This window comes from Ochotona princeps, chromosome X, assembly GCF_030435755.1.
Source record: "Ochotona princeps isolate mOchPri1 chromosome X, mOchPri1.hap1, whole genome shotgun sequence".
NCBI lineage: Eukaryota > Metazoa > Chordata > Mammalia > Lagomorpha > Ochotonidae > Ochotona > Ochotona princeps.
Genome location: NC_080865.1, coordinates 71,785,096 through 71,812,889, shown reverse-complemented (window position 1 = coordinate 71,812,889; position 27,794 = coordinate 71,785,096). Strand labels below are relative to the sequence as shown.

The following is a 27,794-nucleotide window of genomic DNA, read 5'->3' as shown; positions in this document are numbered from 1 at the left end:
GTAACAAACACTGTACCAGGGGACTTCAAAAGGATAGTGGGAAAAGGAAAGAAATAGAGGAATTTGTTCAGGTGCAAAAGCGTTTGAAATGCATATGCATTCAAGGTATCTTCAAAGTTGATGGAAAATGCGTATTGAGGAAAAGCTGTACAGATTTCCAAATTTGCACCAAAATAAACTTATCTTTTAATAGTTCCTCCCCCGCCCCACCCATGAACATTTTTGATGTCTTTCTAAAGGATGTGACACCAAAAAGTTTAAGTCATTTTCATAAGAGTAACTTCAGAGGCTGTGGCTGGCTATGCTGGAGAAGAGGAATGGTTTATTTTATTATTTTTACAAAGATTTATTTATTTGGAGTTAGAGAGAGAGACCTTTTGTCCACTGTTCACTCTTAAGATGGCTGCAACAGCCAGCACTGGGCCAGCTCAAAGCCAGAAGTTTCATTAGGGTCTCCTGCATGGATGCAGCGTCTCAGACACCCAGGCCATCTTGTGCTGCTTCCCATGGCACATTAGCAAGGAGCCAGATAGGAACTGGAACAGACAGGGCTTGAACCAATGCCCATCTGGGATGCTGGTGACGCAAGCTGTAGTCCAATCTCCAAGCCACAATGCCAACTCCAAAGGGCTTGGCTCAACCAATTTGTGAAATACTGTTCACACTTAGCCACCTTAGAGTACAGTAGAAGAAGGGCTTGGAGAATGTTCCAAAAGCCTGTTGCATTGTCCTTAATTCAGCCCTTTTCAGATGCGCTTGTAGGTGGAGCAAGCTAAGATATTTGTAACTCAAGGAGTCAGCAGTAGTCTGGGAAAACGCTGGTTGAGATGTAATCCTTGGCTACGTGTCATGTATTCAGGGGGCAACAGGGAGCTTGACGGGGTGGAGGGCATTCCCTGAAGGGAGGATGGGCAGGCCCTACCTGCTCCACAGAGCTTTTGGCCTGCTGGCTGGAAGCTGGGGATCACAACACAGGACCAATGCTTAGGGGCAGGCATCCGGGCCCTCCCACACAGCATCTCATGCAACCACCTTGTCTGTTTCAGCACACTGCCGCAGGTGCCGAGGGCGGAGGACAGTCCCTGGTCTCACCTGGATCCTGCCTTGAGGACTTTCGGGCCACTCCCTTCATCGAATGCAGTGGAGTCCGAGGCACTTGCCACTACTTTGCCAACAAGTACAGTTTTTGGCTGAGCACAGTGGAGGAGAGGCAGCAGTTCAGAGAGGAGCCTGTGTCTGAGACACTGAAGGCAGGGCAACTGCACACCCGAGTCAGCCGCTGCCAGGTGTGTATGAAAAGTCTATAGGGAATCACCAGCCACTTCATCCTGTGCGCGCCCCTCCCCCTCACAACAGTCACCTCACACACCTGGCCAGCCTGAAGAAGGGCTGCCCAGGTCCTTTTGCCAATCTGTCCAGTTGTCCATAGGAGTCTCATTTGGGTTGGACTACTGGACACACATTAGCCCAACCCTCATGTCCAATAGATAAGTCCGTTATGTGGCTCTCTTGTCCTATTTCAGTCACCTGGTGCTACCATTGAATTTGGATGTTTGTGTGACTTTCCATGGCTACCTCAGAAAGATGTGCTGGGCCGCCCCTTAGACAGCTGGCTTTCCTCACTGTCTTGATCAGAAAGCTCTTCACCATCACGACTGACTCATTCCTTTCTGGAGAGAGGTCACCTCACATGATTTGCCTTCAACCAGAATCCAGTGTTCCCAGACTAAAAAATCATACATATACTCTCTGGCTGAACATTTTTGCAAGGCTCGAATCTGCATAGGACAAGCCCTCACTATTCAGAAACCCAAGAGTGGAACAAGATGCTAGTTTGAGGCTTGAAAAGAAGCTTTGCCTCCTTCAGAGTGAGGAAGATTTGGCATCGTATTTGGCAGCCCTAAAGGCTAGCAATAGAAAGGGGTTCACTAATGTCATATGGTCCTAGACTTCCTCCTGGCTGGCTCTCTGCTCAGCCAGAGATAGAGAACTTGGCCTGGTTGAAAGTAGAATAAAGGATGCAACAAATGTGGCCAAGCCAATAAAATAAAATGAGAACCAGAGCCCTTTCTCCTGAGCCAAGGATAGAAGGGAGTGTGGGTAAGGAGGTATCGATTTTGCTTTTGACACCAGCAACAACAACAACAACAACAAAGTAACTCTCAGTTTTTTAGAAGTCATTGTTTACTCCAAATGTCATCCAGATGTGTGCAGTGTGGCAAACTGAAAGCACAGTGTGTTGGTGCCTTTGCATTCTGAGGCTGTTAGAGACGTTCCAGAAAAATGGCCATCCAACCATTCTTTCGCAGGTAGCCTATGAAATGATTTTAATGTGTTTTTAAAAACCTTGTAAAAAATCTAGCACACCCCTCTCCTTAGCAGTTAGCACACCTAACGTGAGGCCAAGTTGGCTAAAAAGTGTTTTGTATTCTGTTTGGCGGAATTTGTTTTAGCCATTTTTCTTTCATTGTCAGTTTCCCAGAATCCTCTTAAGTGTGTTGACATGAGGCAATTCCTCCCAGGTGATTGTGTTTCCTTAAGTATTATGTAAACTGTGCCAATACAGATGAAGCATAATCAGTGTAATCTGAATTACTGTTACTTTCACCTCTGGAGTAATAAGCATGGTGTCAGCTTTGTATAGCAAATAAAATGAATGAAATCTGAACATGCACTCTTGAGATTCTTCAATGACTTTTCTACCATTCAATGCACCACAATTTATACCCCTCCTCCAGCCTTATGAGTCCGCATTACTGAGAGTAGAACTCTACAACAAAATATTGAGGCAGGGGAAAAAAAAAACTCAGAAGATGATCCGAAGGTGGCTAATGCGGCTGGAAAGAGTTTTGAATTGGTGAAAAAAAGCCTTGATTCAAGATAAGCCCACAGCTGTGTTCATCCCAGCCCCAATGATAGAGTTTAGGCGCTTTGATCATTCTGTAGTATCAGGATCACTTACAGATAAAAGTAGAGAAATGTTACAGTTGTTAAATCTAAGCTGTTCATGCACATGTGTTTGTGTGTGTATGAATATTTTATGGATGCATAAAATAGATCCTCTGGAAGAATAAAGAAGAAATGAATAACCTTGGGAGTTCTCAGGGAAAAGAACTGGAGGGAAGGACCTTTCACTGAATAATATTTTTGATCTTTTGAATTCTGAACCACCAGAAGGTATTACTTGCTGGACACAAAGAAAAACACAGGCTCTGAGAAAACAAATGACTGAGCTTAGTGCCACCTTCCAAACCTCAGCTGTTGGCTTTTCACAGGACTTTGATAAGGATGAGGGTAAAATGCAGACAAGAGGGCAAGGAACAGAAAACTGGGAAGATCTCACTGGGATTTGAGCTGAATTCTCCCAGGAGAGTGGTTAGCAAGGCATATTTGATGGATACGTGCTTTAAAATTTAACATGCTGTTGATCCCCAAATGATTTGGAATGGTGTTTCAGGCACCAATTAAATGTCACCACATGAATGATTTTTTTTTCTAAACACTGCTGCCAACCAAAACAGAGAATAATTAAAATACAACTTACTTTCAATGTCTTGAAAAACAAAAATCAATGTTTTAAGTCCATGATTGGCAGACTATAGCCTGCTGGGCAAATCTAGCTCTCCACCTGTTTTCGTAAACAAACTCTTTCTGGATTCCAGCCATGCTCATTTGCATGCATACATCTGTAGCTGCTTTTGTACTTCTAATGCATACCCGAACAGTTGTGACAGAGGCCATGTGGCATGGAAAGCCCCAAATATTTACTCTTTTTCCTTTTAACAGAAAGATTGTGCTGACCCCTGATTTAAATGACCTGGATCCATTTAAGGACATGGTGATGGCTGACACAATTATCAGGAAAGATGGGGAGAGTGACCCATCAAATAGTAAGGTTCCCCTATATAGTTAAGACATCAGGAAAGGCATGTTATGACGTAGTTTCCTTGATAACTGTTTTGATGTAAATTATAATTAAACTACAGTCAAATAACTTAATGAGAACTTTTCAATCCCTGATTTACTTGCTTTATTATTTGACCAGAAGAACAGATTGCTTCTTAGTATTTAGCTCCAAAGAGGTTACACCTGAAAGGGTGAAGAAGCACAGAGTAACCAGCTGGCATCTGGAAGGAAGCTGAGAGCTGCTGTCCACCTCCCAGATGTTCATCTCCTCATTGCTGCCGCTGCACACTCACTCTAGCCATGGAACACCAGCTGGGAAGCAACGGACTCCTCCTCATCCTCCCTGTTCCTGGGCGCCATGACTGCTCTTTCTTTCTGGGGAAGGCTTGTTGTCATTTGTTTGTTTTGCCTTTTGTCTGAGACTTGGCAGTTGGCTCAGTCATGATTGCTATGGAGTTTGTATGCTGTTGGCATATCAGGCACTTGCTGACAAGAAAAGTTTTATGTAATAAGTTCATGTTACTATGGTGCCAGATGGAAGACAGACCTCCAAGTTGAGTTTCCACTACTCTACACGCTCAGAATCTCAAAATCTTCCTCCAGGTCAAACTCCTCCAGTTGTTCAGTAGAGTCAATGAATTCTATCGGAATACAAGAATGAGAAAGAAAGCTTGACTCTTGGGGTTAAAGTGGTGAATCAATACATTACTCTGCAGTTAAGACTACACATTTTTAAATCACTCTGCTGAAGAAAAGCTTGTCAGGAGGAGACGTAATTAGGACCATTGCCAAGTATAGAAATTCTCTATAAAGAGTCAAAGTAATCAGACTCATTACATGGTCTAATCACAATGATGGGGCCAAGACTCTATAAGCCTTTGGAGATGCCTTTTGAATCATTCATGGCTTCCGAACTGTGAGTCAGCCCAAGGCCTTGAGAAAACAATTTTGGTCATATTGATTTTTTCATAGAGCTTCTGAGTTTGGCTCGTTTTGCTCTGTTATTGTTCTTTCAAATCAGTGATTATCAGCTCATAAGAAGATCAAAATAATTAAAACCACCATTCCTTGATCAATTCAGCTCAGCAGAAACTCTACTTCCCCCAGAAAATATAAGCTACATTGCTTCTCAGCCTTTTGCCTAAGATCAAGCATAGAAAAGTATGAGCTACAATTTCTCCTACCTCAGACAACAGCTGTTCAATACAGGAACAACAGCTTACCTGCCCCAGTGGTTGTCACTTCTGGTTTGGCTGGAGGTACAAAGGGAGGCCAGTGTGATGGATGTTTCTGAACTAATTCAAACATCCTTAAATTCTCCTTTAGGATTTCCTGGGGGAGACACAGAAACAGCTGGGCATACCACAAAGCCACTTCATTTCCATCCAGTTCACAATCTCACAATCTATGACCCCCACCCCTAAGACAGTGGTGCGCTGGTCGACAGAACACAGGTCTAGCAAATACTCCCAGCCTCTGATTGAACCGTCAGTTTTCACTTCTACCTACTGTTGTCCAGGAAAGGAAGACATCGGAGAGAGTACCTGATTGAGGACAGTACTCATTGCCCATCATTAGCCATGAGGCTCAGGTCCCATGCCAGTTACACCAGTCCAGCTCAATTTTGGGGTGAGATTTCCTGAAGTATTCACTCCAAAAAAAAAGTCAGCTAATCAAATTAAATCTCCCCCCAGCGAGTACTGATACCTGTTGGCATGGGATCGATTATAATCTACAACATATAGCACATGTGACCATTTAAATGGCATAGTCTGATCAGAAATGTGATATTAATACAGTGTTGCTACATTCTGGCATGTTAAGTATTGTCTTTAGAAAATAATTCGCCTTATGGGAATTGTTACATGGGGTTTCAGGTTAACTTAGGAACATTAGTATTAATTATGTGTTCACTTCTGAAGGGGGGGAAAAACCCAAAACTTCCTTACACTTAACAGAGGCTCTGGGTCCCCATCTCTCCAATCCTTTTGTTATGCACACAGGAGAGCTTGGCGTCTCCTGCCACCCCTTCTGCAGACTTTAATCCATTCCCTATCACCACCCCTTGTTCTTTTCATAAGTAAGTATTTTGCCATGTCTTGCATCCATTGAGGATGCATCAGAGGTTGCACGTGATGGAGGCAAATACAAAGGCTGGTGAGCCAGAGGAATAACTCCCTTTTACATAAGGCCCCAAAAAAGCATTAACCATTTTACATGGACTTTTGCAAAATGTGTTTCCTTCGAGTAACAGATAACATCCCTGGATTTTTAATCAGTGAGACAGGCAAGCCCTCTAAACTATGGTGGGCTATGTTAAACGGTTACTGGACACACTAGACAAATAGAAAAAGACTTCAGTTTCTTTAACCAAGAGAGTGGTGTAGTCCGGAGAGCTTGGAGTAAGCAATATAAAACTGGTGTTTTTAAGGTCAAAGTGGCAGAACATTGCCTGAATATTTCATGATTCCTGGGCTTACTGGAATGAAGTTTCATTGCTAACATCACATTTAGCATACTAAGTGTATCCCAACACAAAGTGTGTTTTTCCTGTTTTCCCAAGGTTATATACCATTTCCCACATCTGACAATTTCTTTGTTGCCTTATTTTCTTTCTCTTGCAGTACAAGCATATCAGACTAAGTTTATGTTACTGTGAAAAATAACCTTGAAAAGGAAGCATACTGAGTCACTTTAAATTGTTTAAGACTAAGAAAAGCATACATCTTTACCTTCTGAACAAGGCTACACCAGTTATCAAAGTCTTTTTCTTCTTTGCAGAAAAATCCCTTGAGGGTGAGGGAGAGAAGTAAAAGAACACAACTTAGAACTGCCCTTTGCAATATGGAGCTGTGGGCTCAGAATCACCATATGGGCCACTTTCTCTCTACCTGTCTTCGCAGCAATCCGGGAAGAAGATTGGCCAGGCTTCTCTCACCTAGACCATTGCCTCAGCCGGACACACACATCTGCGCACTCTCACTCTTGCTGTTGTTCTCACTCTCTTACTCAGTTGCACTTGTTTGCTCTCTGTCCCCCTCTTTATGTGGACCTTCCCACCCAAGGTGTGAGGTCTTCTAATTTGTAGACCAGTCTTCAAAGCATGAGGCTAATTCCAATAAATTCAGTGTATGCCAACACACATCTGTAAAGAATAGTCAATTCAACTAGCAAACACAAGTCAAATAGCACTTGCAGATGGAAACTGTACTGAAAATGTGGCTTTGACCTTCCTGGTTATTAGAGTGGGCTATCAGAATAGACAGCAACACCAGCTGTCAGCCCAAGTGCTCTGAGAGCTGGAGTCGATGGGAAGAGAGGATGCAGAGAGACCTCAGCTCCCCCTAAACTTCACAGGCAGGAGGATCCCTGTCACTGCATATAGGCATCAGTTGGTCATCTTGCAGGAAACCTGCAACTTCCTGGGCTATGTCTACTGAGAAATGGACACAGTCGCTCCCCACAGGGCTTCTTACCCCCTGTCCCATACCTCTCTAGCTATAACCCACCTTAGTATGGCAACGATTTGAAGAGGGAAATGAGAAAAATATAACACTTCGGGCAGGCAATGGGACACGAGGATCCCATGTTGCAGTGCCTGGGATTGAGTCATACCTCTGTTTCTGGTCCAGCTTCCTGCTCATGTACAATGTGGGTGGCAGCAGAGGATGGCTCAGGTGCTTCAGGTCCCTGACACCCACGTGGGAGACCTGGATAGAGTTCCCGGTTCCTGGCTTTGGCCTGGCCAAGTCCCAGCTATTGCCGGCATTTGGGGAGTAAAGTAGTGGATGGAAAATATCTTTCTCTCTCTCTCTCTCTCTCTCCACACACACACACACACACACACACACTCTCTCTCTCCTTGTGTGCATGTGTATGTATATGTGTGTATGTTGACACTTTTCAGGTAAATAAGTTTTTTTTTACATAGAAAAGATAAAATGCTAAGAATAATATTTATAGAATACTTATAGTGCACTAGTCCTGTGCTAAGTGCTTTAAACATAATGTGCTCCATGTAATTGCGATAGAGAGGCACCATTGCTTTCCTCCTGTTGTAGAGGCAGAAACCAAGCCTCACAAGGGTCAAGTGACTCCATAGCTACAGCTCAGAAGTGGCAGAGTCTGGATTCCCACTTGAGTAGATTGGCTCCAGGGCCTAGTCCTTTCTCCCTGCCATGCCACCACATACTATACTACCTCTTACAGGCATGATGCTCACAGACTCTTGCCATACTACTTAGCAATTGGGTTAACTCCCAGGGAGTCAATTTGCAATGGAATTGTGCCATATCCCTGACCCACCCGACATTGAGATACCCACCAATGCCACAGAAGGATCCAGGTTCAAAATATTCATTCGCTGGGGGGACTGCAGGCAATGAAAAGTCTGGTCATCAACTGTTCCATTCTCCTCAGTATCAACAAAGGTTTGGGTTGTGTGAGGGTCCAAGAAGATGAGCTCATTACCTGATTGGAAAGAGAAAGGCTTAACCTTTGAAGAACCACTGGCCCTTGCCCCACTGCTGTCCTTGCAAGCAGGCCCTCTGGTTCTTCTCACCCCTCCCTTGGTGACAATGCGAATGGGATGACAGAAAGCCTGGAGCCAGAGTGAGCATGCTTGAAGGAAGACACTTGCACTCAAATCTAATCACTCAATGAGAACACTTGTCCTAGCATTTACATGGCTTCAATGTCCAAGTCCAAAAACGAAAAAGTGACAGGTTTGAGCACGAGAGACCACAGATGACATGCCAGGCTCTGTGAGCAGCAGTAGCCAAGAGCAGGTGGGAGGTAGAGTCACTGGGCCGTGAGCCCAGGTGCTATTCTGTCCCATGTGACACTGGAAAGCATCTTGATCTAGAATCAGCAGTTCCCAGACTTATGCTCAGAGGGTGCCTCTGGTCAGGGAAGAAGCCTTGGTTTCCAAAAGAAATACTCCCCAGATCAACTGAGGACGCTAATTCTGCTATGGATGAGATACTCATGAGCTGACCTCTGGTCTTGAATAGCTAACACATTCATAGCTGCTAGCAAGTTAGTAAATGCCTGTCAGAAAGCACTGCCTTTGCCTCCTTAACACCATAGGACTCAGCAGGAAAACTCACTTTGAGATAGTTGATTTTGTACAGGAGAGAAAAGGAATGCTTTGCTGAATTACATCTCCTGGCCCTAAAATGTGCCTGGAGGAGTTGTTGTAGCCAGCATTTCTGTACTGACCTGATAGTGTAAGGGATGAGAGTCCGTGCAGTACCTAGCAGCCGCATGCTGAGGAAGCCAAAGTATCTAACAGGGAACGCTGATCTCATTGTCCTGGCTTGAAAAGCATCTGAGCCTTTTGTGTCCTCAACTGTGTCAGGTGACCAAAGTGAGATCCACTGGCATCAGGAGCATGGCATGGGGGGATGCCCCCCAAACTCTTCCTAGAATGGTACTGAGGATTGAGTTGGCTGCATTTATGTACTCCTGTTTGCAAAGAATGTGCTTCTTCTAGCTGATGAAAAGTTTTAAAATTTATCATAAACCAAGAACAAAACACTTCATTCACTCTTGCAATTTTCTTACTTAAAAGCTGCGGTGAGTGAGCCCGTTTTAGTTACCACCCAGAGTATCATAAAACCTGGAAGATTCTGCCTCTGTCAAATGCTTATAACCAATACACATACAAGGTGGCTAGTGGGAGCTGCTCCTTTAGATCAAGAGTATTTCCCTGTGAACAAATGCTGAACAGTATATGGAAAGCAAGGTGAACATACATGGGTGTGTTGGTGAAATAGGTGTAGGGATTGTGTGTGTGTGTGTGTTTAGCTGCCTTGTTGCTGGACTGCTTACAAGAAGAAGAAAAAAAAAAAACAATAGAAGAAGGCAAGAGGGACTGTGGGGACTAGGCCAAAGTGTCAGATGAGACCCAGGGAGAAGATGCAGGCTACCCAACCACCTGCAGGGACAGGGTTAACAAGATGGATCTTGAGCTGGCAATCTAGCCCCAATTGCAGCAGGCAAAATGTGACGGCCTAAGTCTCCCCGCAACCACTGTCTGCCACATCTAGAGCCTCCCCTGCCTTTCCGCCAGGCAGGAGGTTCCCAGGGAAGCCATGGACTGTAGCAAGTACAGAAAACCAAGTTGGAAGTAAATCCTGGCTTCACTTCTTTCTAGCTGAGTGACCTAGAGGAAATAAGCTCTCTTAATCTGAGTTTTGCTATGTGTCAAATGAAAACAATGTGATCTGCACCTCACCTGGGAGAGGGGGATGAGGGAGAGGGAGAGAACTAACTATGCAGAGCTCCAGGCACAAGGCAGGTGCTTGGAAAATAGCAACTCTCAGCCCTTCCCATCCTTCAGACAGTCTGCAGACGGGGCCACTCAACCCATTCATACAGTAAAGGGATGGGTCACAACATGGCAGTGGGAAGGCCTTGGGAGCTACACATTTGCACAAAGCGTTTACACGCTTAAATGAGAAGATGGGCACTACATGAACTTCTGCCTTGGGCTATTAAAGAATGAAGGATTGCCCTGTACCTCTTTAATGAGAAATCACACACCACAAAAGTCTTCCTGGCCCAGAAAATGGGGCTATTCAAGCTTGGCAGTTCTCACCTGGCATCTCAGGAAAGGGAAGCCAGTGTGCTCAGGAACCACATACACCATTCACCGAGAAACCTCCAGAAATATTTTCCAGTGCCATGCCTTTGAGATAGATCTCTCTTAAGTGGGATTAGTGTCCTTAGAAGCCACAGGGAGCCACCTCTCCTTTTCTACCACATGGGGGTACAGTGAGAAGGTACCATCTACGAGCCAGCGAGCAGGTCCTTACCAGAATGGAATCTGCCAGTGCCTTGAACTTGGAATTCCCAGTCTCCAGATCTGGGAGAATCCATTTCTGTTGTTTCCACACCATTCAGTCCATAGCACTCTGCTAAAGCAGCCTGAACAGACTTGGGCAAGCACAAACAACAGGAACTGTATGTGTGCAATATTTTCTTTGACAAGAACCTAGAAGCTTAGGAAGTGAGGACATCTAAACTTATGTAACTCCAAACACTGTATTTTGTACTTGGGAAAAACAAAAGCCACCATAGGCTCCTCGGTTCAATTCAGCTGCACTTCTCACGGCTGACCAATAGATGGCAGCATTAGCGAGCACAGGCAGCTATACAAAAATCCTGTTTTTCAGGAAGAGGTAGCAAGAGACGTCGGGGTGAGGCAGGGTGGAACTACCTTCTCCTTTATGCAGATTTGGTGCCTGGCTCTTTGCTGAATGCTTTACTGTGAGATGACTTGACAGCGATTTGGGTGTTAGCCATATTTTACAGAGCAGGGACCCGAGACTGAACAGACTTCACGGCCTTTTCTTGCACTCACACAGCCAGCAAGAGGGAGGCTAGCATACTAATCCAGAGATGTCTGTTTCCAACCCCTCTTCAGCTCCAGGAATCTCCAGGAGATGGGTGGGGGAGGCTGACTAAAGTCATCTGTACACAGTGCTCTACACATCCCTTCCTGCCAGACTCTCCTAATCACTCCAGCTCTCCCTTGCCTGTGGACACACCTAAGCTCCTAACTTCCCGGAGGCCCTGTCTCAGTGCAGCCCGCCCCTGTCCCAGGCGTCCTGACTGTACCACTCCTCTAACCCACACTCTTTAATACTAACCAGCTATCTGGGCCCTTGGTCCTCAAAGCAGGGATTCTGTGGTCTGTGGACACCACCCACTCTGCAATGTAGACTCCCAGGCCTTAAGTCAGACCAACTGAATCAGTATCTTAATAGGCCTTCAAGGTGCTTTGTGTGTACAGTGGAGTTTGGGAAGCATTGGGCTACTTCGATGTACGTCAAGGGCCTTGAATGCTAGCTTTTCAGAGGCCCGGACCTGCACATAGCATCAGGCTGTTAGGGGTCACAGTAGAAAATGAGTGGTTTTATGGCATAGCTCCTGTCATGGGGAAAGGGGTAATTCTACCTTTGCCTCCTCTACGACCACCCTGTCACGGCTGCAAACAATGAGCCCACATGCCCAACCCTGGGGCCGGGCAAGCCAGAGGGCAGTTCCTGGCCTGGCTGTCTGAACCCTGGTAACAGCAAGGTCAGCAAAGACAAGGGATTGAAACGTCACTGCCCTGGGCCTCCCAGGCAGGAAAGGGATGCGCTAGATGAAGCTGTGACCCTGGGACCACCCAGGCAGAAAGCAGGGGCAACTATCTGCTGGAGAGGCAAGGAACCAGAGGCTCTCAAAGAGGAGCTGCAGCCTGTCGGGCACGTTTCTCCTCACATTTCAGGCTAGCAACAGGAGCAGCAGACCGGACGCCACCTTGGCAGTCCTGGGCCAGACAGCAGCCCACTCATTGAAGTCACCTGTCTCCCCAGGTCAACCTTGTCCCCGCACCCTCCCCTGGCCCGTGGTGACTTACTTGTGTGAGTCCTCCTTTCTTACCTAAGAATCCTATGAAATAATAGGCGTTATTTGGTTTTCCTCCTAATGCCCCTAAAGACTGTGGCATCTTAAAACACTCCTGGAGGGAAAGAGAATGCAAGATTCTCAACTCACTTGTGGACTGCTGCTCACGGATCTCTGTGCAGGCATGGCGGGATGATGGGTGGGCAGCAGTGGGCTCGGGGAAAGGGGCAACTTACTTTGAATGCGTCAACATAGACAGGATTGATTTGGTTTATGCCCAGCCGGAGGGGCACAATGAGTAGCAGGGGTTTCCAGGCTGGGCAGCAGGCAGATGTGCCCTTACTCTGGTTCGAAGCAGCCAGAGACTCAGGGGACCTTTCACCAGGGGTGCCAGCACTCAAGGGAAGGACACAGCACATTTTTTCTAGAAAGAAGAGATAAAGAGAGTTGGGTGAGTAAAGGTAACCCAGCCTTGAGAACTGCTGCACAAACATACAATGAAGGTGGGTGTGAGGTGGAGGGGGGTTAACTCAGATAGCAATCCTTGCCTGCAAGGCCCTCCCCACTGCCAGCAGGGCCCAGCTGGCTCCAACCTCCCACAGGCCACACCTCCCATCTCAAGCTCAGCACTCTGAGCACTGCACACTTGCTTAGCTCTCAACAGGTGTTCTGGCTTGATGAAGAATATTTCACTTCTCAGCTAGTCTACAAGGGCCTTTGAGACAAGGGCTAGGTCTCTAGGTCTCCCTATCCCTCATGGAAGGCAGCACAAACCTGGACAAAAGTGGATCTTCACACAAAAGACCTACTGGTGGTTCAATGAATGATATGCACTTTGAATTTCCTGCAAGCGAGGGGTCCAGTACTTCACTGAGGGACAGCAAAGACGCCCTAATGGGTCTTCTCCATTTCACAGAAAGCCCGCAGAAAAGCAACAGAGCCCTGTGCTTTCCTAAGCTCCTGTACCTTGGAGGGGATGCCAGGGAGACTCCGAAGCCTCAAATTTTTGAATGGTAAGGGAGGAACTCACCACCAACACCCCTACCCCAACCTCCCCAACAGGGAAGACAAGTAGGTTGGGCACTCACTGATATCTTCAATGACCACTGTATTATCCATTGAAACATAAACAGCCAAGGAATTCCATTCATCAAATAAAGCGAGTTTTCTGCAAAGCAATATATGATGAAGTTACAACTGGGGAAGATGGGGAAGTGGGCAGGAGGCAGTTGTCATGCACAAGTTCTGTCCAAAGTCACTGAACGCCAAGCCACAGAGAAGCTGGCATTCAGGTCAGCACTGGCTCCTGGGACAGACCTCTGGGACAGACCTCTGGGACAGGCCACATCCAGGGACAGTGAGAATGCTAGTCACTGTATCTGAACTGCAGAAAAAGAAGTCTACCTCACAAAACAAAGGACTCCCAGTGGGCAAAAGAAGCAAAGTTAGCCATGCAGCTGCTCTCAGAGTCACGGGGGACTTGTTTTGTGTGTGTGTTTGTATGTGTGTGTGTGTTTGCTTTCTGAACTACATGACATTCTTACTATGTTTTTGGGACAAGAAAACAGTCATTGAAATACACATCTGTTGGTGAGCATAGATAATACAGAGAATGAGCCCCAGGGAAACCCAGAGAGAGAGGAGACTTCAAAACCTTCAGGGAAAAATAGAGTTACAAGATAATTTGGGAACAAAAACAAAAAACAAGAAATCCATGCATTTGGGAGAGTTCGTCAGCAAGTTCATAAAAGGGCAAATTGTGCAACAATTACGTATGGATTGCAAAACAGTTTTGCGCCAAAAGAAACTTATCTTTTTACTTCTATCTTTCTTGACCTTTTGGAAGTACACTGGGTGCAGGGAGGAGGAGAGAAAAAGAGAGAGATGATCTCTCATACCCCACCCCCACCACCATGAACAGCCTTCAAGGAGACTTATGTCACAGACTGAATCAGGGCGAGGCCTTCCCAGTCAGCAGCTGAAGGGACTGCATGCCAACCTGCATGACTTCAGGGGGTGTCAGAAAGAAAAACCCTTGGAAAGAGAGATGATCCGAGGTCAACGCACAAAAAAGTAACCTGCCTATTTTTCCCTTCCCTTCTTCCTCTCTTGCCACTTTGAAAGAAAAGATATTGAACCTACTTATTTCTTGAATTCCTAGCAAAGGCCTGGTCTCAAAAGCAAACAAAGGAACTCATCACCGGTCTGTCTACCAAAGTAGCTCCCGGGGAGAGGTTAAATACCATTACACTTGTATTTCAGTTATGTTCATCTTTTAACCTTTTTCAGAATAATATACTTTAACACAACAAATAGTAATATGCTAATGGTCCCCAACCTAGATGGTTCAATGTAGGATTTTTTTGAATTTATGATGGTATAAAATGGTTACACATTCAGTGGCACCTATACTTCAGATTTTTAATTCAGATCTTTCCTCAGGCTAACAATATAGGGCACAACACTCTCTTGGGATGTTGGGCAGTAGCAGGGCACCACAGCTCCCATACAGGTGCACAGTCATGAGGGAAATGACTCTTGTTAAGCTATGGTGTTCAGTAGCCTAGGTGTATTATATGTATTCTCTATTTCACAATATTTTCATTTTACAATGGGCCTGTTTAGACATAACTCCATTGGAAGTCGAGGATCACCTGCACTATTGTTAATGACAACAATCATGCCGAATCAGAATCCATTTAAATTCTTGAAAAAAACATGTCATTCGCTTGCTATTACAAGCCTCTAAATTTAATAAGAAGCAAATTCTGAGGGATGGCATTTAGCAACTAACCACTGCAAGCTTCTGTTTGGGGCTGGCATTGTGTTTCTCTTATACTTTTCTACCTTGGCTTCCTGCAGTGGTTCCCAAAATGTGGCCCAATCCTCACTTGGCAGAGACAATGATGCCAAAAAGGCCACTCTAAGACAGGGAAGTAGTCTTGGGTGAGGCTGCACTGTGACCAAGCAGTAAAAACAAGATTCAGGTTTTTGTTCCATATCTCCAGCAAATGCACACTACTCCCCTGGCATGCATATTTTCAAAGCATTCTAAGTCACTGAAGATTGGTTAATTACTGCACAGCGTGGGTCTTGCCATAATGCCAAAGAACTGAAGTATGAAACACCAAAGGAGGCCAAGTACTTTCAATCTTCTGATCCCTACATCCTGGCTTCAGATTCTGGCTACAATTTTAATGTCTTTCTCGAGTATTTATTGAGCACTTTGGTGTAGCAGGAAGCTATGAACAAGACACATACAGTGTCTGCCCTGGTGGAGTTGTTGCTTGATAGGTTGTCGATAAAGCGTGAACACAGGGCACGTGAGCTTGCAGGAGCAGGTGCTGTGGCCACTCAACACCTGAACTCCCCATGAGTCCTGGCCTCCCCTCGGTACCTCTCACAGGGGGAGCTGAACTCTGGAATCCCACAGGCCTGCTGCAAAAGCACCATGCTGGGGTATCCTAAGTAGTCTTTGAGGAGATGACAAACTAACTCCAAAACCCCCTCCAGGGTGGGTCTTCTCCGATAGCTGGTGGGTTCCTTGAGGTAAGGAATGTGTCTCATTTCTGTCTACCCAGCATGTAGTATAGTAAAGCTATGCAGTCAACATGAAATGCATGAACAGGTTTGTAAAATATTATGCAGGGTAAGAGTCCTCTATTTGCTTCAGCCAGTCCAGCCTTCACCACATACTTTCAGCTTCAAAGAACATTCAAGCTAAGCATCGAGCTGAAGAGTGATGAGACACTGAATGTGTCCGAATATATATACTGATATCAATGGATGCAACACTGGTGTACCGAAGCAGACAGCTACACTTACACATTCAGAGACCTATCTGGATGTTTGATGGCACATTGGCTTAGCAGGTTGTCAAGAACACTTAAGTTGATGGGAACTTTAGTTGGGTGGGGTGGAGAAGAGAGGGCAAAGGAGACACAAGATTAAGGCAGACACTAGATTCTTACTTACTTTAACACCTGTGCAACTGTATTTGGTCCAAACCATTCGCCAATAGATTTCCCTTCTCCTACACCCATTTGTGCTGTTTTATGTGGAAAAAAATGAACATGTTAGCCAAAGATATTCCAACAAGGCACAAACTCCTAATAATTTTTGAACACAAGTAATTAAGCAGATGGACAACTTAGGAAGCCACACATAAGGCAGGGGAAGAGAAAGAGCAGATGGAGCACTGCCATTCACTGATGACCTTACCCATTTGATGAATAGAGTAGCAACAGTCTTTTCTGTCTAAAAAGCACTGTAGGATTCGTTGATATTCCTTGGGTTGTTCTTTTTGTTTCTCCCAGTTCCAGTCTTTTGAGAGGGAAAAAAGGGTTAAAATCATTTTTTATAACTATCTGCTATCTGTCCACACTCTTTAACTACTAACTAGGAAGAAACACTAGAACTGCATCTCCACAAGTCAGGGATAAATCAAGTTAGAACATTCCAAAATACCTTTCTTCTTGAGGCCAAGGACATCTAGAAACTAATGACTATAAAAGATTTCGTGTGGATACAGGGCAAGCCAAACAAGAAGTAGATTAAACAACTGGCTTGGCTCAAGGACTAGATACAAATAAATATTACAAAACAACACGGTCATAGAGGTCTTCCGGTCAGCCACAGAACCTGACAGTGATTTGCACATAACTCAGATGCCCTAGTGTCTCATCACCACACACAGAGCAATGTGTTTTTTTTTTTAATTTATTTCTTTGAAAGGCAGAGAAGGATAGACACCCCAAATAGCTGTAACAACTGCAGCTGGGCCAGGCTGGAGCCAGGAGCCAGGAACGGGACTCAAACTGGTGACCTTATGGGATGCTGGCAGTGCAGGCCTGATTAACTTGCTGTGCCATAGCACCAGCCGCTCCCCCCACCCCTGGCAAGAGCAAAAGCTTTTGCCCTTGCACTGTGGAAGCCTTGCCAAAAGGATCTCAAAAGGAGGATATGTGACTCTTCTGCTTTAAAGATTCACTTTTTTTTTTATTTGAAAGAATAGCAGAAAGAGAAGGAGCGGGCAGACAGAGAGATATCCCATTTGCAGATTTCCTCCCCAAATGGTTGCAGTGGCTAGGGTCGGCCAGTCTTAACTCAGGAAACTGAAACTCCATCTGGGTTGTCCACTAGAGTGCAGGATCTCAAGGACTTGAGTCATCTGCTGCTGCTTTTCCAGGCCATAAGCAGAGAGCTGGGTCACAAGTGGAGCAGTTAGCACTCAAACCAGTGCTCTGACATGACAGTGTGACAAGTAGTGACTTAACATGCTCTGCCACAACACCAGCCCTGATAAAATGTTCTATTTTGACAATCAGCAGTTCATAGGGCAATAAACACAATTCACAACTAGGAAGACATTCAAAACATTGCATACTGTCATTTTATACTACAGTTTAAGTTTTTGCTTTCTTTAAAATATTTTTCATTATAACTCACTGGGTGGGACACAAAGATTAGCTACTCCTCACTGGGGTATTGAAGATTTCTCTGCACACCCCTCCTAAAACTGTTCACCTAAACTGTTGACATATGTTTTGTTAGAGTTATAGAATTAGACTACCCGAAAAACAGCCAGGTTCAGCAAAATCATGCTTCAATGCTATAAAATGCTAAATACTAAAATTAAAATAGACATGAGACAGCTGAATAGTAATCTATAGCCATTTTAAGGTGTATAGAACCCGGTCGTATATAAACTAATAATTGAAATGTCAATGTAGAAGTCACAGGATGTGGTTCAGAACTTGCATTCTCTTTTTCTCTTTTTTTTTTTTTTTTTTAAAGAAGATGTGCTTAAGTTAGGTCTGGTCTTGTATGTTTTTTTTTTAATTTTTTAAAATTTATTTATTATTATTAATTCATTAATTACATTGTATTATGTGACACGGTTTTATAGGTACTGGGATTCCCCCCATCCCTCCCCAACCCCCCCCATCATGGATTCCTCCACCTTGTTGCATTACCACAGTTCAAATTCAGTTGAGATTTTTTCATTGCAAGCATATACCAAGCATAAAGTCCAGCATCTTATTGTCCAGATAAGTTCAACAGTTTCTTGGGGAGACCATCTCTGGTCTGAAGGTAGAGCTGGCAGAGTATCGTCCCAATCAATTAAAAGCCCCGACATTACATCAGTAACAATATATAACATTATGGAATTAGTTGACATGGTATTGAGTAACCAGACTGGACAATAAGATGCTGGACTCTATGTTTGGTATATGCTTGCAATGGGGGAATCTCAACTGAACTGGAACTGTGGTTATGCAACAAGGTGGAGGAATCCACCATGGTGGGAGGGTTTGGGGAGGGGTGGGGAGAATCCAAGTACCTATGAAACTGTGTCACATAATACAATGTAATCAATAAAAAAATTTTCATTAATTTAGTTTTAAGTTAACAGATGTGTAACATTCACAGACATAATTCAAAGAATATAATGATTTTTCTTTCTTCCCTTTTCCCTCCCTTTCTTTTTTCTTTTCCTTTCAGTCTTTGCCATAACACATTTTTAATTTATATCATAGTTAGGGACTTTATTTGTCACCAAATAAAGGGTTCAGCAGGTAAAAAAAAAAAAAATTAAAGATCCCAGTTTAGTTGAAATATAAGCAAGCACTATAAACAACAACCAAATTACACCAGTTTTTAAAAAGTCCACGCCAAAAACCTGGCATTTAGTGTAGAAGTTAGGATGCCTGAGTCCTACATTGCAGTGCTTGGGTTAGATTCCCAGCTCCAGCTCTTGACTCCAGCATCCAAATAATGCTGACCCCAAGAGGCAGTGGTGATGGCCCAAGTAACTGGCTTCCTGCTACCCAAGGGAGGGATCACATTTGAGTTCTTGGATGTATTCTGGGCATTTGGGGAATCAACCAAAGGATGTGATATGTGTCTCTCATTCTCTTCCTTCGCCCTCAAATAAATAAATTTTTTGAGATTTATTTTATTGTTACTGGAAAGATTTACAGAGAAAAGGAAAGACAGAGAGAAAGATTTTTCATTTGCTGGTTCACTCCCCAAGTAGCTGTAACAGCTAGAGCTGAGCCAATCTGAAGCCAGGAGCCAGGAGCTTCTTCTGGGTCTCCCATGACGGTACAAGGTCCCAAGGCTTTGGCCCGTCCTCTACTGCTTTCCCAGGCCACATGCAGGGAGCTGGATGGGAAATGGAACATCCAGGACACGAACCAGTGCCCATATGGGATCCCATGACATGCAAGGCAAGGATTTAGATACTGAACCACTGTGCCAGGCCCATAAATATTTTTAAAGTCCACACTGAGCTTTGTAAAAACAAATGATCTCTTATATCAGTTGTTCAAGGTTTCTTAAATGCTGTGCCTTAGACACAGTCTTCACCCTCCGCACTTTCTCCCCAATATTTCCCACAGGCTACTTTTAACTTGGAGAGGACAACTGTAAAATCCTACAGAATCACTGCTGTGGACAAAAGGCATTACTTCCATCCTCTCAGCCCCAGTAACTCTAACGGGCCCAATTGCTGAGGCTTAGCTTGCTTCCAGGAAAGATATAAATTTATTTCCTGAGGTTTTAGAGAGAATTTGAACAAACAGATGGAAAGCACTTGAAGCCAAGGGCTGTTATCTCTAGATTCTTCAGTTTTCTGTTGCTTCTAATACTTCTGAAACCAAAGTTTTAAATTTCACATCCAAGCAGACTTCAGAGGGCAAACCACAACCAGCTTTTTTTTTCAGTAGTAACTGAACTGCTATAGAAATCCTGATTAAATGGCTGCTTAACACCATGAAATATTTACCAAAGACAATTAAGCAATTAAGCGAACATCCCATCTCAATTAAAAAAAAAAAAACTGAATAGGAAGCAACCCAAAAGACTTCTTTACAAAATAACATTTCCAACTTGTCTTAACTACAGGACTGATGTGCAATTTCTCCCTGCTACTTGCATTTACACTACGATGACAGAGACTGTCGATTGTGAGTTTAATTTTTTTTTTCTAATTTGCTGTTACATTCACAGTCAACTTCTGGATTAATCATCTTGAAGGGTTTTATAAATGAGAAAAAGGTTAGACAATAAGAATGAATCTACTTCATGAAGAATCCATAGAAATCGCTGGACAAGGAATTAGAAGATCTACATTTGATTTCCAAATCTATGCTCTCTTGTTGTTTGACCCTGGGCATATCACCTTCCTTCCTGGAGCTTCAATTGCCTCATGTGTAAAACAGAAATTTTGACACTGCCCTGTGAAAGCACACACTTCTGAAGCCCAGTTCTCTCTGGAAACTGCAGCAAATCCTGAGAGTTTGCACCGTGGGGAAAGGGGAGCGACATTTCCACATCTCTTGAACATCAGTCACCAACAGCCAATGAGTTCAGAAGCCTAATCTTATCCAAGTCCATCTAGACTTTCACCCAAGTGAAAGTTGGACTGGTATCCAAACGAGGTCATTCTTTGATGCCCACTGGAAAGGGCCCATGTATGTCTTAAGAAAGCAAGACCTGAGAATTACAATAATGATACCAGGAAGGTTTTAATTAGGGAAGCAGTTTCCCAAGGCAGGTAATTTAAAGATTTCTTCTTCATCAAATGTACATCTTCAGGGAATCAAAGCCAAAATAGCACTAGCTGCTTCATTAGGCACTTCCTTTAGGTCACTTCCATCCTTCAATGGGAAGATCTTTTAAATGAGGTCAACAAACAGACTTAAATACCACACCCTTCTTCCTGTTCTCTTTGTTATCTGGCCATTTTAAGGACTCACTCAAATAACAGCAAAGATGAAAACTCCAAATGACACACCTGCCACAATGTTCAATCGTGTACCAGCAAAGTATCTTCTCTGGCTTGGTGAGTCTCAAGCAAATGCCAGCTCCTTCCTTCTTGTCAGGAACTCTGGTGATCTATCAGACACACCAAGTAAGCTCCAGAGAGCATCTTAGGATCTGTAGCTTTGTTATTGAGTGTTCCATGATCTCAGCAGCAATATTAACCCAACCCCAGCCAGTGATATGACAGAGGTCTCTTGAGGTAGTTTACAGAACAAACCGAACTCACCCCTTCCCAAGTGTCTACAGATAAGGGCTTGAGCCAGCATCATTTGTCCACAACGTAGCATACAACCCCAGCCAGCATCTGATGAAGGGCCAGTTCCCCCTGTTGGTAAAATAAATGCAAATAAATGTGGGTTCCTTAAATTGCCCTTTCCCAAAAAATCAGAATTTTTTGAACTTACATGGGATTCACTCAAAAGGGAAGCAAGATTTGGATCTAAGGTTAGAACTTACAGAGATAAGGCTGAGTCAACCAAAATGGGTTCCATGGCCAAAGACAAAACAAACAAATGAATTAAACCTGGCCCTTGGGTTTTCTGCTTGGAGACATCTAAGTATATGTACAATTTTTATAGATGACTGCCATGTACCACTACCAACACTTAATTCGTTCCATGTCATCATCTGCCAGACCTGCCTTGCACAGCTTACTTGTACTGCCCTAAGTTCTCAGGGAAGCCAGTCTTATCTTAATTAAAGAACAGATACCAGCAAAGATTGACATCAAAATGATCAAGAGACTTGGAAGGCTCTTAACTATTCTACAGAGATATTATAAAGTTCTGAATAGCAAGAAGGACAATGTAAACTAGAGGCAAGAGACCTAGATGAGGCACAAACTATCTAATCCAGGTCTCACTTACAGACCACAGATAATAGTACAAATGTGGCCTACTATTGGTGGGCATTCTGAGAATCAAATGGAATATTTGTAAAAGTGTTTAGAACGATGCAAAATTCGTTGTTATGATATGGTCATAATTTAAAATAATATTGATAAATTATAAATATACCACATCTTTGAAAAGTACAAACCCAGTTAAGAAATAAGACAACAGGGTTCATCTTAAGAATATTTGGTATAAAGATTTCACATATATGGTCAAAGTGAGCACAATATCCTTTTTCAAGAGACCAATGAAATCAGGTAACTTGGCTGATAGAGGAAATATTTTCCTTTCACTGTTTTCCTTCCCAACATGAAAGTGAGAAACTATGCTTAATTTAAGGATGACCTACCTTTAAAGGGAGTCATCAACACGTGCACTAAGGCAGCCATTTTTTCCCTTTGCTGTAGGGATTGAAGGAGAGTTGCGGCAGCAAGAGGGGGAGAAGTGAGAGCATTTGTCAGCTCTAATGGCAGCCCTTGGGCTCTCGCTAATGCTGGGAGTATGGGCCAGATGCGTGTGGAGAAGGCACAAGGAGGCCTCCATAAAGAAGAGATCAGCTGTTGCCAAAGCATTGTCAGAGTTGAATTGAAAATGTTTTTCAGCCGTCGGGGGGAAAAAAAAAAAACTTCACCTATAGAAAGTTAACGTTTTAGAACAACTATATACTATAGGTCATTCTTTTGTTACTGTTTAGAATACATTCTGTGGGGAGCGAAAAAAAAATTTTTTAAAAATCTATGTGTTTCTTGGGGCACTTAGAAAGGCTGACTTCACTCTAGTTACTAGACATAGTTCTGCATCAAAAGTGGTCAGTCAGGTCTCCTCTTAGAAGAGTAGCTTCTACCACTTGTAGGTCCTCTTCCTTCAGGGCCATGATACTAGGAAGTGGCTACCATACTTGCAAACACTTTACAAATCATCTTCAGAGAGTTCACTTAGCTTTCTGAACTAACATTTTTTTCCTAAACTGCAGCTAGTAATACCTTAGAATTAATTCCAAGGAAATCCATTATAATCTCCCATTGGAAAGGTACTTTGATTTCATAAGGAAAAAGAAATCTAAAGAATTACTTTGTTTCCTTCAAGGCATGATGAAAATTATGATTAAGTAATTTCACAAAGCAGTTTGTTGCAATTTAACAGTTATTATCCAAATTAAAATCTTAGAGCTTGTTTTCTTTACTCTCGAAAACACAAATAACACCATCTGGTACCTGAATCCATGGAGGTAGTTGTCAAAAGAATATTAGCATGACACATTAATACCATGGAACCATACTTGATATGATACTTCAACAATAAGAATCTTAGTGTAAGGCTTACATATTGCCCTAAATCAAATTATTTTCCAGGGTAAGCTGTTAATTCTGAAGATTCTGGGAAGTCATTGATAACATGAGTCAAGCTATTCACAGGAAGAAAGGACAACACAACAAGTGATATACCTACCAATTGGTGAAAATTTCCTTCTGTATGTAAACCATAGACGTGCACTTATATCAGACAACAGCTTAGATTTTTCTGTAATTAAATGTGAAATTAAAATTAAATCACTATATCCCATATGAAAATGGCTGCCTTTGACTTCTGAGCTAGCATAAATTCATTTCCAAATAAGCAATACCAAGGTCAATGTAATGGAGCTAGTGAAATTCATAGGAAACCCAGTGCCTTGTTCTCCAGATGATTTCCTCCTCCCTATGTTTTGACCAGAGCTACTCTGACCCAGTGATGGTGGGTGGTCCCTGTCTCTTGACTGAGCCCCATGGTTCTGGCAGTTACTGAGGTCATGAGCAACAGAGAAGGAACAGGAAAATCAGGGATCTTAGAGAACCTAATAATACCAAAACCAGTCCTGGCTGGAAGGGTAATGGTTGGTTGAGCCCCTCATCAGTACTCTCTGTCTATTATTTGAAACTAGGGCTTGTGTTTGTGTGCACACATATGCAGATGCTCCTGAATTTAACTAAAGAGAAATATTTCTGATAAGCAAAATTACTATGTATGAGAAATATATCCATAGTACCCAGTACAACTAGCATTTGTAATATAAGTGGATGCACATTAGGCATATTTCTTCAAAGCAGGATTTTCTTGTGTTTTATGACAAATTTATTTCAATGGCTTCTACATTTCCATCTGTTCTTAGACATATTTCTATGCTATGTAGTCATCTCTGTCCATTCTTGACAGCACATCCATATTTGTATTGCATAAGAATTTATAGTCATTGCACTCTAAAGGAAGGAAGGGAAATTCCATTTTATCCAATAGTTTTCTTATTTTTTCTCTCCCCTTTACTTTGGTCAAATCAAGAACTTGATCTGTGTAGATTTTGCTTTCCCTTCATGGCCTTGGTGTCTGACACACTTCGAGAAGCAGACATTTAACTGTTAAGAGAAAGACTTCTCAAGACATACTGTGCCTGGGGATGAGCCCTCACTCTGCTGGCTTACCAGCTTGCTTAACCTTGCTGCTCAACTCCCTGGCCTTCAGTCTCCTCATTCATAAAATGAAGAGTATAACAGTACCTGCTTCATAGGTAGAGAATAATCCACACAAAAGTGCTTCGGTGATGTTTGCATGCAATACACCTGTGACAATGCTATTATGTGAGGGGTATCAAACTTTAAAGGAAAATATATATTATGAAAAAAAAATTATGCCTGGATTTCAAAACCTTTTTGTACCCAAATAAACTTCACTTTTAGAGAAAATTCTATTTCCCGCTTTTCACAGTACCCACTTATACCCTATCTTCTCAGATATCCACACCACTCACTCTTGCTTCTCATAGTCTCTATGCCTTCTGGCCTGGTTTTCTGCAGAGGAAGCTATGTAGAATTTTAGCACTAATTTCATATTGAAGGGCATTTCCCAACTTAATATTTGAATATGAGCTTACTTGGCAATCAGGGAATTCCTGTTGTCAGGGATAGCAGTACTAGAAGACAGCCTCTCCAGTACCCGTGTTAAGCAATTAGGAAGGAAGTGAAGATGCAGAAGACGTGACTTACCTGAGTTAGCAGAAGAGTCTGCGTATAAAAGCTCTCCTAACCGGCACCAAGCTCTTGCCACTGTTCACCATTCTCCAACCAAAATCAGGCAGCCAGACTCCCGAGGAGCTGGTCCCTGTCTAACTTCCTCTCCTGCCATTTTGCCAGCTTCTTCCTGTTTCTCCCTCCATACTAAGGGTCTCTCAAGAGAATCTTTGCTCAGAAAGAGACAAATTTCAGAGCTGCCTCGTTCCAAGCTTGGCCTTTAAAGTAGCTGCTGAGTCATCAGCAGTTTCACATTAAAGGTCTCTCTCAATCTATATGAATGTAATGGCGGGGAGGGAGGCGTGCACATCAAGTTTTCTTTCCATCTAGCTGCAGTGGCTAAAATTTTGCTAGAAAATTAGAATCAATGAACACAGTGAGAGAGTCAGCCAAAGATCTAAAAATACAAGACATTCCACACCTGTACTGTTACTAACAACCGTGGGCTGTTTAGAAGTCCTTGGGTGGTTCTTTTGGCTTTTGTTTTGTTTTGTTTTGGTTTTGTGTTTGTTTGTTTTTTAAATCTAGACACCTAACAGCTAAAGTTCTCACCTCGCACGCACAAGGATCCCACATGGGTGCCAGTTCTAATCCCGGCCGCCCCATTTTCCATCCAGCTCCCTGCTTGTGGCCTGGGAAAGCAGTCAAAGATGGCCCAAAGCCTTGGGACCTTACACCTGTGTGAGAGACCCGGAAGATGCTCCAGGGTCCTGGCTTCGGATGGGCACAGCTCTGGCCACTGTGGCCACTTGGGGAACAGATGGACGATCTTCTTCTCTGTCCCTCCTCCTCTCTGTAAGTCTGCCTTTCCAATAAAAATAAGTCTTTTTTTTTAATCGAGACAGCTGAGGATGTGAGAAGAATGAGGAGAATTTAGCCTAGTTCCTAAAAACCAGATATTCCCTTGGGATGCCAGAGGTGCATCTGTGATTTTTGTAAATCCAAGGCATCTTGAATCTAGAGGGTCTCCCTCAAGGAAAACAACAAAAATATATTATTTTTGCAAATTGTACAAAATTGTGTAACCCTGTGAACACCAGTGCTGGAGCCTCTCTGAGCCTTGGATAGGTTTGGACAAGTTAAGGGGCCAAAGGCTTCAGCACCACTGGCTACAAGGCAGATTCATCTGGCAGTAGCATTAACATTGATTTGTCAACTCTAGGACAGTAAGCACAGACCCTTAATGTCATGTGTCTACCTTCCTGGGGCTTGCACAGACCCATGCTACCAAATCTTACCCGTTTTAAGGAGATGCTGCTTGCCCAAGATCCATACCAGCTCATCTGTATCTGGAAATTCTTCTAGATAGTCAGTGAAAATGGTAATCTGGTTTTCATACTTGGACAAAACTGCAACAAAAGGGAAGAAGCATCAGTAAAAGTTTACACTGGGGACTTAGTCTGTGGTGTGCTGATCTTTACCTTCGTCCTAATGGTAAAAGTTCATTAGCTTGAGTCTAATAGCAAATAAATAGCTTTCCTTAGGGAAGAAAGACACAATCAGTATCCTTTAATAGACTCCCTCACGACTAGCCCTTCTGACCTTCCTTTCTCACAGTCTCATTCAACACCATCTCTGAAAAAGATAAAATAAAATAAAATAAAAGCATCAGGCCACAGTTACAACCAACCCTTGCTGTTGGCCTCGTGCAGCAGGTTAGCCACTTGAGACGCTAGCATCCAGCAGAGCACCGCTTTGACTCCCGGCTGCTCTACTTCTGAGTCAGCTCTCTTCTGATATGCTTAAAAGCTACTGAATGATGGCCCAAGTGCTTAGGACCCTGCCACCCAACAGCCACAGTGTCCACAGCTGGGACAGGCCAAAGCCAGGAGACTGAGATTCCATCCAAGTCTTGGAAGCAGGGCAGGCACTCATATGGGACACAGGAGGTGGCTTAACATGATGCATCAAAATGCCAGCTCCTATAAACAAATCTTTAAAAAGAAAAAAAAATATTGTTCCCATTGGATCTTTATTTTTTTTTTAAAGATTTTATTGTTATTGGAAAGCCAGATATACAGAGAGGAGGAGAGACAGAGAGGAAGATCTTCCATCCGATGTTTCACTCCCCAAGTGAGCCGCAACGGGCCAGTGCGCGCCGATCTGATGCCAGGAACCTGGAACCTCTTCCAGGTCTCCCACGCGGGTGCAGTGTCCCAATGCATTGGGCCGTCCTCAACTGCTTTTCCCAGGCCACAAGCAGGGAGCTGGATGGGAAGTGGAGCTGCCGGGATTAGAACCGGCGCCCATATGGGATCCCGGGGCTTTCAAGGCGAGGACTTTAGCCGCTAGGCCACGCCGCCGGGCCCTCTCATTGGATCTTCATTGCAAACAGCCACTTAAACTATGTAGCTTCTCTGAATGGGGGTACTTCACGGTGACTAATACCTGCATATCTCATTCCCGCCCACATAACAGGGACTAGCATGAGGCTTGTATCATGAGGTTTCTAGTGGACAGGGGCTTAGTAGAGACTGTGACAAATCTGGAAGGTGGTTCAAGAGTGGAAATGGTAACATTTTAACTGGAACACAAGATATTTTCTCATATTTTTATTTGCCATCTTATTCACATATGGCTTTCAAAGCCTACTGAGGCTGAGGATAAGTATAATTTGGTCTTGAGATTCACAAGTGACTGCTATGATTTTGAGACATAATACAAAATAAAATGTTTTGTCTCCATTCCCATTTTCTGGCATAGAGCTCCAAAAGCTGTTGTAATTTCC

General features: G+C 43.5%; 2 protein-coding genes across 6 annotated transcripts in view; one reads left to right on the top strand and one right to left on the bottom strand.

The window, feature by feature from the left end:
* The window catches only part of COL4A6 (collagen type IV alpha 6 chain), a 323,388-nt gene extending 322,016 nt beyond the window's left edge, over positions 1 to 1,372 (top strand). The window contains exon 45 of the mRNA XM_058658671.1: positions 1,047 to 1,372. Within this exon, the coding sequence (XP_058514654.1) occupies positions 1,047 to 1,307 (261 nt within the window). The 3' untranslated portion in view covers positions 1,308 to 1,372. The remainder of the gene's footprint in view (positions 1 to 1,046) is intronic.
* A 2,634-nt stretch (positions 1,373 to 4,006) lies between these two features.
* The window catches only part of ATG4A (autophagy related 4A cysteine peptidase), a 68,783-nt gene continuing 44,995 nt past the window's right edge, over positions 4,007 to 27,794 (bottom strand). For 4 of the 5 annotated variants that reach the window (XM_058659227.1, XM_004590179.3, XM_058659225.1 and 1 more), the window contains exons 2-13: positions 26,305 to 26,415; positions 23,475 to 23,546; positions 21,359 to 21,457; positions 16,525 to 16,626; positions 16,279 to 16,351; positions 13,392 to 13,471; positions 12,540 to 12,727; positions 12,340 to 12,418; positions 8,231 to 8,376; positions 6,639 to 6,695; positions 5,130 to 5,238; positions 4,007 to 4,547 (exon numbers count right to left, since the gene is read on the bottom strand). In XM_058659227.1, coding sequence (XP_058515210.1) covers positions 4,477 to 4,547; positions 5,130 to 5,238; positions 6,639 to 6,695; positions 8,231 to 8,376; positions 12,340 to 12,418; positions 12,540 to 12,727; positions 13,392 to 13,471; positions 16,279 to 16,351; positions 16,525 to 16,626; positions 21,359 to 21,457; positions 23,475 to 23,546; positions 26,305 to 26,415 — 1,187 coding nt within the window. In that variant the 3' untranslated portion in view covers positions 4,007 to 4,476. The remainder of the gene's footprint in view (positions 4,548 to 5,129; positions 5,239 to 6,638; positions 6,696 to 8,230; positions 8,377 to 12,339; positions 12,419 to 12,539; positions 12,728 to 13,391; positions 13,472 to 16,278; positions 16,352 to 16,524; positions 16,627 to 21,358; positions 21,458 to 23,474; positions 23,547 to 26,304; positions 26,416 to 27,794) is intronic. The other variant, XM_058659226.1, reaches the window with a different exon arrangement.